Source organism: Myodes glareolus, chromosome 10 (genome assembly GCF_982192425.1).
Source record: "Myodes glareolus chromosome 10, mMyoGla1.1, whole genome shotgun sequence".
NCBI lineage: Eukaryota > Metazoa > Chordata > Mammalia > Rodentia > Cricetidae > Myodes > Myodes glareolus.
In genome coordinates this window covers 32385372-32400933 of record NC_142035.1, presented here as the reverse complement: position 1 = coordinate 32400933, position 15562 = coordinate 32385372, and the positions used below count along the sequence as shown (strand labels likewise).

General features: G+C 46.3%; 1 protein-coding gene across 3 annotated transcripts in view; it reads right to left on the bottom strand.

Moving 5' to 3' along the window:
- Nucleotides 1-3541: 3541 nt before the first annotated feature.
- Nucleotides 3542-15562, bottom strand: part of Ralgapa2 (Ral GTPase activating protein catalytic subunit alpha 2) — a 271244-nt gene continuing 259223 nt past the window's right edge. For 2 of the 3 annotated variants that reach the window (XM_085696824.2, XM_048455526.3), the window contains 2 exons: nucleotides 10382-10418; nucleotides 6990-7031 (listed from right to left, as the gene is read on the bottom strand). In XM_085696824.2, coding sequence (XP_085552950.1) covers nucleotides 10414-10418 — 5 coding nt within the window. In that variant the 3' untranslated portion in view covers nucleotides 6990-7031; nucleotides 10382-10413. Of the gene's footprint in view, nucleotides 7032-10381; nucleotides 10419-15562 lie in introns of all 3 variants that reach the window. The other variant, XM_085696826.2, reaches the window with a different exon arrangement.

The window sequence follows — 15562 nt, the reverse complement described above, 5'->3', positions numbered from 1 at the left end:
GGGAGAAATGTGCTGCAGAGGTGTAGCAACTCCGAGGGAGGGGGTGTCTCCCAGAGGCCCTCGGGTCCCACTTAGCCTGGCAGCGTTTCTTGGGGAATATTGATCAAAAGTGCTCACCTCTATCATCTGAGGAGCATAATGCAGTCTGTGAGTATTCATGGAAAAAAGCTTTTCTTGGCCAGGCTATTTTCTGAAGTCAAAAAGATCCTTTCAGGATCTGTAATAGCCGTCCCTCCACACTTCACACCCTCAGTGAAAAGCACACTCCAATTTTCAGACCCTGGGACCCCACGCCAAGGAGGAGGCTGATGAGCGGGACCTATTCATGTAAAATAGTCTGTCAAACTCAATGAGCATTTTGCCAGAGGGAGAGGGAGGGATACATAAATGTTAGATTAGAAATTCCACCTGGACACACAGGAAAAGGCACTCTTGTTCCTGAGATCATTTAATGCATCTGTTCTTCCTTTCTTAAAGGTCTTAAATGGAATTTTCAATCACATACATAATGTAGTCTGATATGGAAGGTAGTGTATCAGTGTGATAGTAAACCTGTGTTTTTCATGTCTGACATGGTATGGAAGACGCCGACAAGGACTTTCTGGTTTCTCTGACTTTGGTTATGTCAGGAGTAGAATCTTCAACATTATTTTTAAATTTTCCTATTTATCTACATATACACACTCCAACCTTCTCTTTCTCTAGTGCTAGGGATCAAACCTGGGACCTCGTGCATGCTTGGTAAGTGTTTATTCACACATAAAACACAGCAGCTTAAATCCACACCTCATCTCATATTATCCAACTTAATTTAGGCTCGCAGAGATGTAGGTATTAAAAATATTTTTCTTGTAAAATTCTAACAACCAAAAAAAAAAGCATGATGCAATTTCACCAAGTTCTTTTCAGTCACCCTTAGTAGGGATGTCATGGATGTCATTTCCCAGGGTTTTCAGCTGTGGTGCTGCTGGCCAGTTGCTGAGGAGCACATGTGCAAGTACCTTTGGCAGGGGAGCATGCCATAGACACACCTCTGCCTTCCCTGATTGGGCCACTAGCTACACTGGAGAAGCTACAGCAGACAGTGTGTGGAAAACCTGACCCTTGGCTTTGGAAGCAAGCCATTTGCTGGTGGTCTCTGTGGTGTTCAAGCGACTTGGTGTCTTTACCATCTTTTCCTGGAATACTTACCTGTGAACGCTCTTAGGAGGCAATTACAACTTGGATCAAATGGTACCAAGCGCTAAATATCAATGGCTCTTTGACTCTAGAAGGTAGGAAAGACCTTCCAGGGAGTGGTCAACCCGCCTGGGCATTGCGAAGCCTGCCTTGGTGCTAGATCTATCTTTTCAAAGTCTTTTTTCCCCCCCAGTTAAGACCCATGCAATCTGCCTTTCCAGGAATCTGCTATCTGGTGGTTTTTGAATTCCCAGTAGGGGTTGGTTCCAAGCACTCTTTTTGTGGATGATAAGGAGAGGTCAGATTTCTGGCAAACCAGACATTACAGTGCCAACACCTTGCTGTGCTCAGTCTAGTTCTTATGATAATAGACTCAGGGTGGCCTCTGATGTGGTCTTAGAAGCATCCTCACAGTGGCTACATTACAATGGGCACAAGAAAATTACATTGTATAAGAAACAATCCATGTACTGGTTAAGAACAGTTATTGGTGCTAAATAGAGGTGTAACTACACATGGAGACCTGGGAGACTCAGCTCCCGGCTAGAGCCCCAGTCTAGCTGCCCAACAGCCAGTGAGGTAACACCTTCAGGCCTCAGTTTTTACAGTAGAAGTAGATGGAAGACAGAGTTGGTGTTCTCAGCTGTAGGCCAGAGTGTTAAGGAACCACATATGCAGAGAGGTATTCTTTGTGATATTTTCCCACAACTTCCATGGGCTTTTTTTTTTTTGAAAATGAAATGCAATTAAAACCATATCCATTCGTAGAGTGCAAATGAGAATAGTGTTCCTTGGTATAAACATTTCCATCAAGTGACCTTGGCTTAAATGACACACACAAAGCTATACCAGGGGTTTAGAAGTGAACACTGTAAATGCGGTGTCTTCTCATTAGGAGATACTCGGTTGGAGGAGACAGGCATTTCCCCTGGAATACTAAACCAACAAAACCTCCCACACCAAAATCCGACAATTGTATTCTTTTAGTAATGGTCCTTTTCAGTGGAAGCTGGATTCTTTTTGATATGGTCTGAGGGTATTGACGAGGGTTTATAAAGACGAGCCAACCTCTCACAGGAAACATGGTACCGAGAATCAATCCCTTCCCACCTTTCTGCTACAAATATGAGAACTTTCTTTATGAGACAGTAGTGACAGCAGCCTTTGCATTTTGAGTGCTCATTTCCATATCTGCAAAGTAGCCCAATATGACCCCAGAGGAAAGCTCCCTGTGAATCCTAGAAGGCCATCTGCCGAGCTGAACAGTTAGCAAGAGGGAAGGACTCGGCTCCAAGGAGCAGCTGTAGAGCAGTGGGCCACCCAGCTCAACAAACACATGGGGCTGCCTAGAATACCATCAGCAGGGCTCCTCTAGCTCCCTAGTCAATTTCTGGGCATCCATCACCTTCTGGGTAGCTATAAGGGAGGCAGATGCTTTAGTTCTACCCTGGGAGAAAATGAGGCAGGAATCTGAATGCTCCTCAGAAATGCCCAAATGAAGCAGGAGGCTGTGAAGTAGTGCTTCTGGCTCACAAAGCTTGAGTTGTGTCTAGAAGGAACTGCATATATACGCTCTTGATTATCAGTTAAAAGCTAAAATGAAGCCAGGTCAATTGAGGCTCCACTTTGTACTCGACTCCCTAGACCCTTTCTCAGGACACCAACATGTTCTGCAAGTAATGGGTGCTCAGCAAGCATTTGGTAAAGGAACAAGTGAATGATTTGTTACAAACTTGGTTGTTCAGCATTCTGAGAATTCGCTGTTGTCTGGAACACGGACTGGCACACTGTGGTCTCGGAGACCACAGACAAGGTTGTAATGGGATTGCTGGAGTCCTGAGGCAGGAAATATCAGTACCTGGCTGCAGCCACACTAGGAGGTCAAAAATCACATACTGCCTGTCACCTAATACCAAAGTTCTCAAATAGACCTTGCTCCTTAAGGACAGGAACTTTAGCTAGAATGGGGGGGGGGGGAGAGTCTGCCTAGGAAAGACAAAGCAGGGGGCAAAGGTCACAATGAGGCTTAAGATCAGTTGTAAAAATAGACTGGATTGGCCTAGCCATGCCATTATGAAGACAGGGATGGGTTTAATTTGATGAGATGATGGATGGAGGACACGGATGGTGTTCCCAGCTGTAGACCAGAGGCTCGAGGAACCACATACGCAGAAGTGTACTCGGTGACACCAGAGGCTGCAGGTGTGAATACTAGCATTCCATACTATGAACCACGACGGAGATCCTGCATGAGTATGTAGAAGCCTTCTGAGTGGTATCAGCTACCGTACTGAACACCTGTTGGCTTTGGGTTTATAAAACGCTTTTGAATAACTTTGTTCAATAAAAAACGCAAACCAACTTTGTATAGATGCTGGGATAAGCTTTTATTTTCCTACAAACTATGAGAATGTCAGAAACATGCAGCACCTAGATGCTGTACTTCTAGTTCATCAAATCATCCCAGGAAATGAGAACGGAAAGGAGTGGACTGGAGTTGAGTGGCACCATTAAGGAGCTAAGTGTTTTCCCAGCATGGCTGCCTTTGTGGAGTGTGTCCTAGTGCACATGTACACTCCTACCAAGGTGGGGCGGACCTGGAGGTCTCCCCATCTCAGAACAACCTAGATGTGCAACATTGGGAAGTTAAATAACAAGAGACCTCAAAACAATCAAACAACATGCTATAACTTAATTTATCATCTCTATCAATTGTCCCCCTATTTACACATACTACACATTGTAGACCTGGAACTAAGAACATGTTTGCTTACTGTGTATGTCATATACATAGAAATTGCGTGCAGATACAAGCACAAGTTTAGACGTGACACCCCTTCAGTAGGTACGGAGTAACACAGCTACAGGTAAGACACACTGGAAGGTTTAGAGGGTCCTTCAAACCTCTACCACAGGTTAGTGGCAAGAAGGAAGTGACACCTGAGGACAGTCAGGAAGACAGGATTTGCATGGCTCACTGGAGCTATATGATCTCCTTTATAAGGCTAAGGGTCCTACGAACTAGCCACATCACCAAGTCAGGGTCCCTTCCCCGGGGCTCTCAAGAGTTGAAAACTTGGCTGTTGAAGACACTGTAAAAGTCACTTACCAGGCTAAATTTCCTTTTTTCCTGTCTGCTGAAGGTCTGGATATTTTTAAAAAGTCATAATTTTGTAGGATTACTATTTTTTAAAAGCATAAAAGTCTAATCAACAAGACTATAAACATCAGTTTCCCTCTTTAAGAAAATCCGGCAATCAGCATGCCAAGAAGTAAGGGCACTGGCCAGACCCTGCAGGAACCCAGAGAGTCTTATAACACTTTGGAGTAATTAGGGCCACTTTGATTACAGATGGTTGACCTACTAATACTAATGTGACGAGTGGCTCTCTGGAGGGTCACTACCGGATGAGTGACCCTTAGCAATTTTGCTAAAACACATTTATTATGAAAACACAATATTTGCTTTTCCAACTGAAAAAAAAGAAACAGCAAACTTGGTAATTTCAATTTTCCACCCCAAATAACAAGAACTGCTAAATCCAACCAAACATGGTTGCCAGAGTCCCCACTCCCTAAGCCTAAGTCTCTAACCAGAGCCTTTACCAACCTAAGGACCTTGAAAACATAAACAGACATAAACTGTTTCTACCCAGGACATTAGGTTACAACAAGGTCAAATTATTTGGTACCTCCAAATTCAATTCCAATTGCATTTCTCACTCAAAGTCTGGGAGTGTTGGCTTGTAGAAGCACATAAAATTATAAACAGAAGGCTGGGGGAGTTAAAAAGGACCTCTGGGGCCTGGGTTGTGGCCCTGGGTTCTGTTGCCACTGGGGAAAAAAAACAAAAATAGAGGACTTCCAAAATGACAAGCATTCCACAACAGGGTCTGTCTATGCAGTTCTTGCAGAGGCTACTTGCTGAAAGAGCTGCAGGGGCTGCTGTGCTTTCTGCAGGAGTCAGGTCTGGAAGATGGAAGGCTGCGGAATTCCCTTCAAAGCACGTGAATGTATGGTCCCTGCAGATGGAAGGTGTTCTCACAATTCTCACTCACTTCAATACTAAGCCTGGTTTCTGGCTCTGCCCCTTTCTCTATCAAATCAACTCTACAGTAGATGGAAAAGGCTGGCTTCTCTGGGAGAATGGACACTGATAGCATATGCAGACTCAGAGGAACGACAAAGTAGGCTAGGAGAAACATGTAGAGGGCAGAGGAAAGTAGAGAGGTGGCCATATCAGGACTTTCCTTCCAATGCCTGAGCCCCTGCAGGCTACAGTCTATAGCTGCTTCCTGTAGGAGGGAAGGGGGTCACCCTAGACACATGCACTGGGAAATGGCCTCATGGAGCAGAGCCAGGCAGTAAGGGGTGGCCTCTGCTGCAATTTATGTGTTTTTCTTTGAGGCAGAGCAGGGAATGAAGCAACAGTGGAGCTCTGAGATGGGGCTAGGGCCAGGGCAGAGGGTGAGGAGTGGGGACAAAAGTCTTCTCTGTCAACGGACTCTTAGTTGTTCTGTATTCTAAGGTCTAAGATGTCCAGCAAGAGATGCATTTAACTCCTTTCCTCTCTCCCATCCCTAATAGGTACAAGACACTCTCCTTGGAGTCAGATAGGCTTATATAGATAGATAGATAGATAGATAGATAGATAGATAGATAGATAGATAGACAGACAGACAGATAGCTTGGAATCTGTTACCCTAAAACTTAAGTGACAAGAATTGTTTCCAAGGCCTGTCTTGGTTTTTGAGCAACAGGTAGGAGGAAGACTACCAGTGAGATTTTGGGGGGCACTGGACACAATGTGGGTGCTGGTCAACCCTGGAGCTGGAACAGGCACTAATCTTGTGTGTTGATGTAGGTGGTGCTGGGCTGAGCTGGACTGAACAGGACTGAGCAGGACTGGGCTAGGCTGAACTGGGCTGAGCTGGGCTGAGCAGGCCTGGGCTAGGCTGAACTGAGCAGGTTTGAACAGGGCTAGGTTGGGCAGGGCTGGGCTAGGTATGGCTGATCTGGGCTGATCTGAGCTGGGCAGGGCTGAGCTGAACTAAGCTAGGCTGGGCTGAGCTGGCCTGTGCAGGGTTGCTAGATATCTGCTTAGTGCTCTCATGTGGGCAGGCCTATATTTCCAGACACTTCTGATCGCTCTATGAGAAACATCACTGTCAAGATCTGGCAGAACTATGTTGCCAGGAAAATCTAAGTCAGTGGCTCTCAGGTACCAGGTGGAGAAAGGCTCAATGATGGAGGTGAAAACTTCCTGTGGGAAAAGACCCTGGGGACAGTCAGTTTCCATGATGATGAAATTTTGATGATGAAAAGTTTGAATTAAACTGTAAACCCTAACATAAGGATTAGCAAAATCATTATGGAGGAAATCCCTCCAACAATTACACAATTGTTTTGTCAGCCCTTTTGGGAATCAAGCTTGGGTATATAAATGACAGGAAAACAACTCGGGGACGCAGACAAATGCCCTCTGCCCCTTCCCTGTGGGCCCTGAGCCTTTTGCTACTGTGTTCCGCCTAGAGGCTCCAGACTACTCCATTGTCCACATGACAGCAGGCTTGTTCCTGACTGATGGCAACTTCTTCTTTTCTTCTTCTGAAGTCCAGGGTTTATGAGATTCCAGGACAAGAGGACACAGCCTTGTTTGAAGGTTTCACACAAACCAGATCACTTCTGACCTTGGGGGCCCAACAATGGGAAGGCTTGCTGCACGTGCTGGCACAGTGGCAGTTCCCTGAAGCCTGGGTCTGAGGGTTCTGGGTAAAGCAGGGGACTCTTGCCTGTGTCTTCCATGTGGAGAATTTTCTTGGGGTTCACATTCAGACAGGAGGTCAAAACCCCTGCAAAGGAAAAAGAATGGCCACACCATAAAGGTCAAAGAGAATCTCTGGCCACATACTAAAGGAAGTATGCATGGTATTCAGAAGACCAAGGGAACTTGGTCACTGGGAAGAGGGTCTGATGTCTGCCCCGCCCCAGAGTGTGTACGGCAAGAATGTTTGCTGAATGTACCACCAAAGAAATGTCATTCCTCTTAGTCTTTGCTCTGGATTTTTCTACATAAAGGAATTACAAATCTGTGAATCTCTGAAATAAAATCAGCCTTTCTGGCTGACACAGAAGAATGAAGACAAGGCATCAGATTGCAGCAGAGTTGAGTGAAAGCGATGGAGAGCCCTGGGCAGAGCCGGAGACAACGCTGTGTTCCCGGGAACCCTGTGTGTTTACATATTGATATTTCACACGAGCTACTCCTCAGTTATTCCCTAAAGGGCCTGAGACTAGAGGTCAGGCCTAAATTGCTTGTCTGAATGAGTCCAGATGAGCATGCAGCTCTTTAGCACTAGAGGGAACAAGGAATAAAATTAAAGCGCACAGATCTGCACTCCTCCCTTCCCCAGGGTGGCTGTCTGGGGGCTCAGAGGAATACAAGAATGCTGCTGCAACACCCGGCCAGGGTTGCGGCTTGCTCGGCCTCCCGGAGGGCCACTCTTCGAATGAGAGGATCATTTCATCACCCTTCCCCTTGTAATATATTTTTAAATGCTCTAAGCTTCCCTGAGTGGCCTCCGCCTAGAACAAACCTCAAAAGCAGTGCTCCTGGAGCTTCATCCCTACGGCTTTTCCGCTACAACTATGGCCTTTGAAACAATTATTAGTGGTGTTTGGAATTAATTTACTTGGCTTATTTTGTTTATAGCTTTTTATTTATTCATGCTTCTTTTTCTTTTAATATATATGTCTTTTGACCGTGCCTTATCTTCTGGGGAAAAGCTTCTGAAATCGGTCCTGACCAGTCCCTGTCACTGGGGAGAAACTGTCCCATGCACTCTATGGTTTCTCAGTGCAGATTCCAAGGACAGGCTTTTCCCCTCCCTCCCTTCTAGGGTCAGGGAGGTTAGCAGAGAGAGAGAGAAAGAGAGATGAGAGAGAGAGAGAGAGAGAGAGAGAGAGAGAGAGAGAGAGAGAGGCAGGCCCTGAGCCCTCTCCTATTGTTTTCCTCTTCAGAAACAGGCCATGAGGGGCGGGGGTAGCTCAGTGGTAGAAACTTTGCTTAGCATGCATGTAGCCCTAAATCCCAGTACTGCAAAAATATAAAACTTAGGTTGCTTTAAGCAAAGCATAGCTAGACTTGGGCATTCAAAGATTAGTGTTGTTTTTAAACATGTATTTGTTTTGCTTACATATATGTATGTGTGCTACTTGGTGCCCACAGAGGCCAGAAGAGGGTGTCAGATCCCCTGGAACTGGAGTTACAGAGAGCTGTGAGCTGCCATGTGGGTGCTGGGATTTGAACCTGGGTCTTCTGGAAGAGAAGCCAGCTCTTAACTGTTGAGCCATCTCTCTAGCCCCTCAAGGATTGGATTTTTATGGACATATCTCCATCCCCTAGTTGTTAGGAGTGGGCAGGAACATTTGATCGGTGTGAAGCGCAATAGGGGAAACAAACCTGGCTGAACCTCAGAGAGTATTCTGGTTTGAAAGGCCACCCACTCTGATCAAATCAGTTGAGATTAAGAAGCCAAAAAAGAAAAAAAAAGCAGCAAGTCAATAAATGCTTAAAGATATTAGGTAAAGGCATCGTTAATGCATGGTCAGAAGCAAACATTTTAGCTATACCCCAATCCCCCTCTACCAGGGAAGACAAGGAGGACAGAGGGTCACAGCTTGAGTCCTGCAGATGGACAGAATAGTGCCAGCTGTCTTAGTGAATAAGTCAGAGCCATCATTTCAAAGCTCTGCAAGCAAGGGGTTTATACTCCTAAAGGCAGAGAGCAAAGCCACACCAGGATCCAGTGTAACCATGACCCATGCATTCCTTCAGTTTTGAACCCTCTGCGAGCACACCTTCATCCTGCAGTGACTCCCCTATGCCCACTGAACCCTATGATGGATGGGGAGACAGCAGCTGCAGAATGCATAGATGGGCACAAAGGATAAGGCCTGACTTCATGATACAGTGACTACATTTGCAAGCTGCTGGCAGCGCTGCCCTAGTTCCGCTTCTGCTGGGGATGGAAGCTGGGGCTTATTCAAAGGGCACTTAGTTTCTGTTTTACCTCTGCCAGGGCAGGCGCAGGAGTACACGGGGCAGGGGGCTGTAAATACAAATCTGTGTACCTAAACTCCTACTGGGAAGCGACTTTACAATCCTGCTCACCCTTCTTGACTAGAGTATTTATGTTCTGTAGATGCTGTCACCTTTGGGACACTGCTGGGACCAGTCCAAAGCTTTGGTTGAGAAGAAGAGAAAGGGCAGCTGGGCTAGAGGATTGACTTACTATGGCAACTGGTTGCAGGTATGGCAGCCTGCTGGGTTACAGGGGTGTCCTGGGTGAGCTCTTTCTATTTGTGTTGGGACCACCACAGGAATGAATATGGCTACTAAATGGCAGCTCCTTCTCTTCTGAGTGGCATTACCATAGTCACTACCCAAGTTCCTCCTACCTGTGAACCAGAGAACCAGTACAGCCAGGCCACACTGGAGAGTCATTATCCAGTCCTGCAGTGGTGGCTGCCACCCATCTGAGCTATCTGTGCTGGGTCAGTATTGCAGTCCCAGGACAGAGATGTCAGGCTGGAGGGTCACACCTGCCATCTCAGCTTGTTCTCTCAGTCCTAGACTGTAGATCCTGGGGTTCGCCGCCCTCTGCACTTGCTTAGCTTTTGTCTGCTTCTCTTGTCCCAGCTGCTCTATTCAGCAGCCCTCCTTGACGATCTGCCCTCCCTGCGTGGAGGCCTTTGGAGGCCTCTGCTAAGGCAAGTAGTCAAAGGCCAGCCCAGCCCGTGCTTTATCTTATCGGCTCATCTCAACATCCTGCTTCTCCAGGCTTGCTCAACAACAACAAAGGTGGGGGGGGGGAGCGGTCCTGTACCCATGGCTCCCTGCAGCCCCCAACACAAAAGGGAGGCGACAAAGACATTTTCCACGATGGCAGGTGTTGGTGTCAGATTCCGCCCAGAGTGTACCGGCAGAAGAAAGGCAGGCAGAGCAGGGCTCCACAGGCAGCACAGACATGTAGGGGCAGGAGAGTGGCAGGGCCCCTTGGGAGAAGACAGGAGGCAGGCAAGGCTGAGGCCCAAGGAGCTAAGTGGGCATGAAGTGTTAGTCAACCGATACCCCTCCCCAAAAGCAGGGTTTACCGTGTGCATGGGTGTGTGTGTGGGGACACCAAAGTGTTAGTCTTACCTTGCTCAAGTATAATGAGACAGCTCTGTACTTTAATCTGAAGAGAGAGAAGATAAAAATCCAGTGAATGGAAGGACAGCACCTTTGCAGCAGCTTCAGTTTGATAATGGACTCACTGCTGAGAAGACGTGTTTATCCCAGCTCCCCCTGTTCCTAAAGCCTTGTGCATCATTCCCGAACGCTCACTTGAATACCCACTTCATGGGACCAAATACCAGTCGGCGCTGTATTTACAAATGAGTCCCCAGAAGCATACAGAACTGAGGGAAGATCTCAGCTTCCCATTCCTTATGACACCTTGCGCACCATCTTACTCCCCGTGTTTTCCACAGTTACATGCACACTATTTTTGCTTCCAGAAAGCAGCTTTCTACCCCAACTGCATGTCCCCCTCACAACTCTACTGAATTCCAAACAGCTCGATGCCTAACAAATCTGGACATTTAGCAGCAACACAAATCGTTGTATACACTGCCACAACTACAAACTCAGACTTTCTGTTGATCCCATCTGCCAAGGTTGGCACGGTGACCAGAGATTTTCTAAAACCATTCAGACACTCTCTTTCCTATGTCTCTCTGAAGAAAGTGTGTGTACTTCCATGAAGTTGTATTCTCCAATCTATTGATGAAAATTCGGCCTCCTGATAGAGCACTTGGGGTGGGAAGTCAGGATCCATGACCAGCCCTGGATGACCAAATGGCACTTCCTTGTCCTACTATGAACTTGGGTCCTTCTCCACGTGTGGGCATAAGAAGCTCTATCCAGGCTGACAGTGGGTAACAGATGATAATGTAATTATCTAGATTTCTCCCAGTATGTCATTCTGCAAGGCTCCATTTCATCTAACGGAAGACCCACATACTCCTGTGTGCATGGGTCTACCTCAGGCTCCTGATGCTCTATGTGAGAAAAGGCTTTTTATGAAGGGGCTCCTTGATCTCACTCTCCTGCAGCCCCCTTGGCCCTGGGTACGCTATGCATACAGGCCCTTGATTGGTGGAAACCCGGAAAGCAGATGGCGCACTAACAATGGGGGACTTGTTTGTAATTGCTGATGAGGACCGGTTTGCTCCTCTCCTGATGGTCCCCAGACACAGCCTGGTGTGGTGTGCCGGCCCACAAAGAATATTTCAGTAACTGCCAGTCCATGGTTGAGTTAAGGAGATGCATAGCAGAGGCAGTTGGAGGCTGCCTTAATTATTCCATAGGGCTCAGACGTCACCTGCTCTTGACATCTAGGCAGTACTCTTGAAGGTTGAGGTTCCAGTTGCTGGGGCCAGGGAGCAGATTCCTCTCAGTACAACCCCAGGGGTTAGCACAGAGCATCAGCTACCCCGCACACTATTCAAAGAGCCTAGAAGAGAGGACACTGAGCTTGGAGATGAGGGATGAGAAGAGACGGGGAGGCACATGATGCCTGGCAGGGAAGAGGCACAAAGCATGCCCATCTTTCTTTTCATCCACTGGACACCAGACGTGTTCTGAGTATCATTACAGGCTGCAGCAATAGATACAGCAAACAAAACCCTCCTTGCTTTGGGGGCCGTAGTGGATGGCGGGGGGAGGTAGAGCACACAAATACACAGACACACATACATTCTGTGGTATCTGAAGTAAGGGGCCAAGTTAAGAAACAAGGGTCTTGAGAGGTTCCATGGTGACTGAGGACATTGTACTGCAGGATTACAGTGTATCTAGAATAAGAAGGCATGTTTGGACATTAGTGGTACAGGGGAATCAGCAGCCAGCTCCTTTCCATGTAGGAGCAGCTGGAGAGACTCCTGGGGAGACCCTGTCACAATCTAACTCAGACACCAAATGGCTTAAGTTTTGACCAATTGGCAACTCATACACAAAAGTTTAAGCCTAGAGAATTCAGAGGACATTTTTAAAGAAGTGTTTTACTTTTTGGATGTTGTGTGACTTCTTTGATATTGTGGATACCAACAAGGACTTTATTTTTGAATTCACGGAATAACAAACATGGCTGGAGATTTGCATTCTCTGCAGCTCTGCCTAGCGATGCAATCTGAGAATCGTGGGTCTTTATAGGTTTGTTTCCTCCAGCGGCAAAGGAGTGGAGTCTGAAGAAAGCTTCTTATCTCTGAGGAAAGCCTGCTGTCCAGCTCTGCCACCTGGGGTAAATTTGGGCCAGGGCAGACAAGAAATGTGGCTGCCTCTCCCCCACATCCTTGTTACTGAACAGTTAGTGTGGAAATGATGAACTGGTTCAAGATAATTAGGAAAAAGAACGATTTCAAGCATTGGCATGGGCGAGGAAGAAAGACTGCACTGGGGTTCCAGCTTTAGGCAAGTGCTAACTATTCTCTCAGCAGGAAGGCAGGCAGAGGGGCTCAGAGAGCTGACGGGTTATTCAGACCCCTTGGAATGGCTCTGAGGAGGGGAACAGGTGCAGGCAGTGGATGGGAAAGCCTGCACACGCAACTCAACACTGGCAACCCAAGACCAGTGGGGATTTGCCAGCCTAATTAACATCTCCAAATGGCCAAGGATGGCTTCCAGTATTTCCAATCCAGCAGCAGAGGCTATGTTCTGGCTCCAGCCCTGGCACTGGGCTTGGCGTCCACTGCTTGGTTGTTGGTCTTGCCCATCAACTTTGGTTCTGAAGCAGAAAGCCAGGACAGCTGGACCAACAAGCATGGAGGGAAGAAAGCACCCGTATTGTGTACTGTTTGCAGGCACACTTGTGTAGGGCCTTAGCGCACAGTTGGGATATTAAGAAAAAATGTTGCTGGCATTTTTCCTTTGGGGCAACTATTATGTGAATTTAGGAGATATGACTAAGTTATACACTTAAAAAATTAATGGTTCAGTGCCAACTTACTGGTTAGAGAGTGTAGAGAAAGGTGTCCAGGCTTTTCAATATCTCAAAGTACATGGACAGCAAGGCTGCACTGTAGCCGTAAGGGAGGCTACTGGTCTTCTCAACCTGTCTCTACAGTGCATGGCTATTAGAGCAGTGCTGTTCTCAATAGCCCAAGTGTCCATCAACTGATGAATGAACTGTTTGACAACTTTAAAAGCCTTCAATAAGGAGGAAGAATCATTCTTTTAGGGCATAGACACTGGTAGATTTCCCATGCTTCAGTGAATGGTCCTATATCCATGTACATATGAGCATCACTAGTTGGGTTTAGTGGGATATAAAAGGAAGACATGATTTGGAAGGCAGGAGTCAGGGTGGGTATAATATTTCAATGTACACAAAAATGAAATTATCAAAGCATGAACATGCCGATAAAATATGTTTAAAAAACACAATCAATACTGTAGCATGAATAAACTTTGAAAACATGCTAGGTGAAAAAAGACAAGTATTGTCTAGTTCCATGTATACGAAATGTCCAGGGTAGGTAGACACATAGAAAGGGTGGTGGATCAGTGGCTTCTCAGGACTGGGGGTGGGGTTTGTGGAAGGAATAAAGATTGATTATGTATAGTTTTTATTTTATTTCTAGGGAAAATGAAGCATTCTCAAGTTAGACCATGGAGATAGTTGTACAATCTATGAAAATACTAAAAGCATTAAATATATACTTTTTGGATGATTGGCATGATATGCTAATAATATCTCAATATAACCTTTTTTTCTTAAAGTTTTCTTTTTCCTCTGTAGTGATGGAGAATCAAGCCAGGGCCTTGTGCATGGTGTGATGGGGTAGCTTTGTTAACCAATTATCTTCAAGAGGTGGGACCAAGTTAGGGCATGGCTTTCTGGGACCAGGTGCTCCCTCTCTGTGGTTCCCCTGCAGCACAGCTGAGCTTGGACTTCTCATTCCTATTTTGTGAGTTTTTACTTTATAATAAATAAAAATATAATTGTTTTATCTTTTAGCTAGCCTGGTTATTTCCTGAATCAAGCTAACTTCTACAGTGGTGGTCAAGTATTTACAATTGAGTTATATTCCCTCCCCATCTCAACTTTGAAAGTGGTCTGAAAAATATTCTATACTCACCATTTCAAAAGCAAAACAAGAATGACTTCAAGATTTAGGGGAAAAAAATCTCCTGTGGGCCCAGGAAGGAGGGCAGGAAGGATGGGCCATGTGGGGGTCACCAATACCTCCTTAGCTGAACCTATCTTAACTTCACACCACCGTCAAAGCAAGCACACTTCCTGAAGGTGCACAGTACTCCTAGTGACCAAGGCTGACTGGAAAATGTCCTGTAACTTGAGTTCAGCTCTCTTCAAACAACCTGAGAGTGGCCCATATAGGAAGCAAGTGTTCTGCCTCTGGACTTCCGGGGCTTGATATGTCTGTCACTCACAACTGTATTTTTGAATCCCCTGATAAGCAGCTGGCTTAAAATAAAGTAGCAGTTAGGTCTGAGGACTCTTCTGAGGGGACTGTGAGTTCTAGTGTGTTCTCAAGTATTCAAGGAAACATCAGAGCAGTGACGAGACTCCTCGGTAGTTTTATTGATAGAAATAGTCTGTTTGGGGCTGGGAATGGGATTATGGCCCTGTGATGGATCACTTATTCAAAGTATATGAGTCTTTAGACTCAACCCTCAGCACCCAAACAAACACGCCTGTTGTCTTTAGACAATCAGGAGGCAGTGTGGGCCCAAGAGCAAGGCTTTCTCTACCAGAGCTCTTACCATGTACTCCACTCACGTTTGGAGCAGACAATAATGCAGTTCATGTTAGTTACATTTCTCAGTTGTCTGGGCCAAAGTAGGAGAGCATTTACCACTTACACCACAACTTGACCAGGACATAAATCCAACAAATTAGTTCTTTCTGACTTTGAGGAAAATGTTTTGCTTTTGACACAATGAAATGATTTCCCTGTTACCTGGCTGTTTACTACTGTGCATTTGTTCCGACACAACGGGCACCCAAAAGGCAGGCACCCTGAGTGGGTCTGACAAAGAGTCCCGTCTAGGACAAAAAGACCTTAGTGCTAAGCCCAGATCTTGACATGACCAGCCAGGCATGGTCCTTCACCTGCCAAGGAGATAAGCCTTCCAAACAAGGGTAGATGGTAGGGAGACTGCACAGAAATGGCTGCTATAAACAGCAACTGAAGTATATATGGCATGCCCTGGAGACCTTTACCTGTCGTTTTGAGAAAGGGTCTTGGGGGCATTCCCAAGGCTGGCCCTGACCACCCGGGCTCAAGGGATCCTCTCATTCAGGCTAGCAGAGCTTCT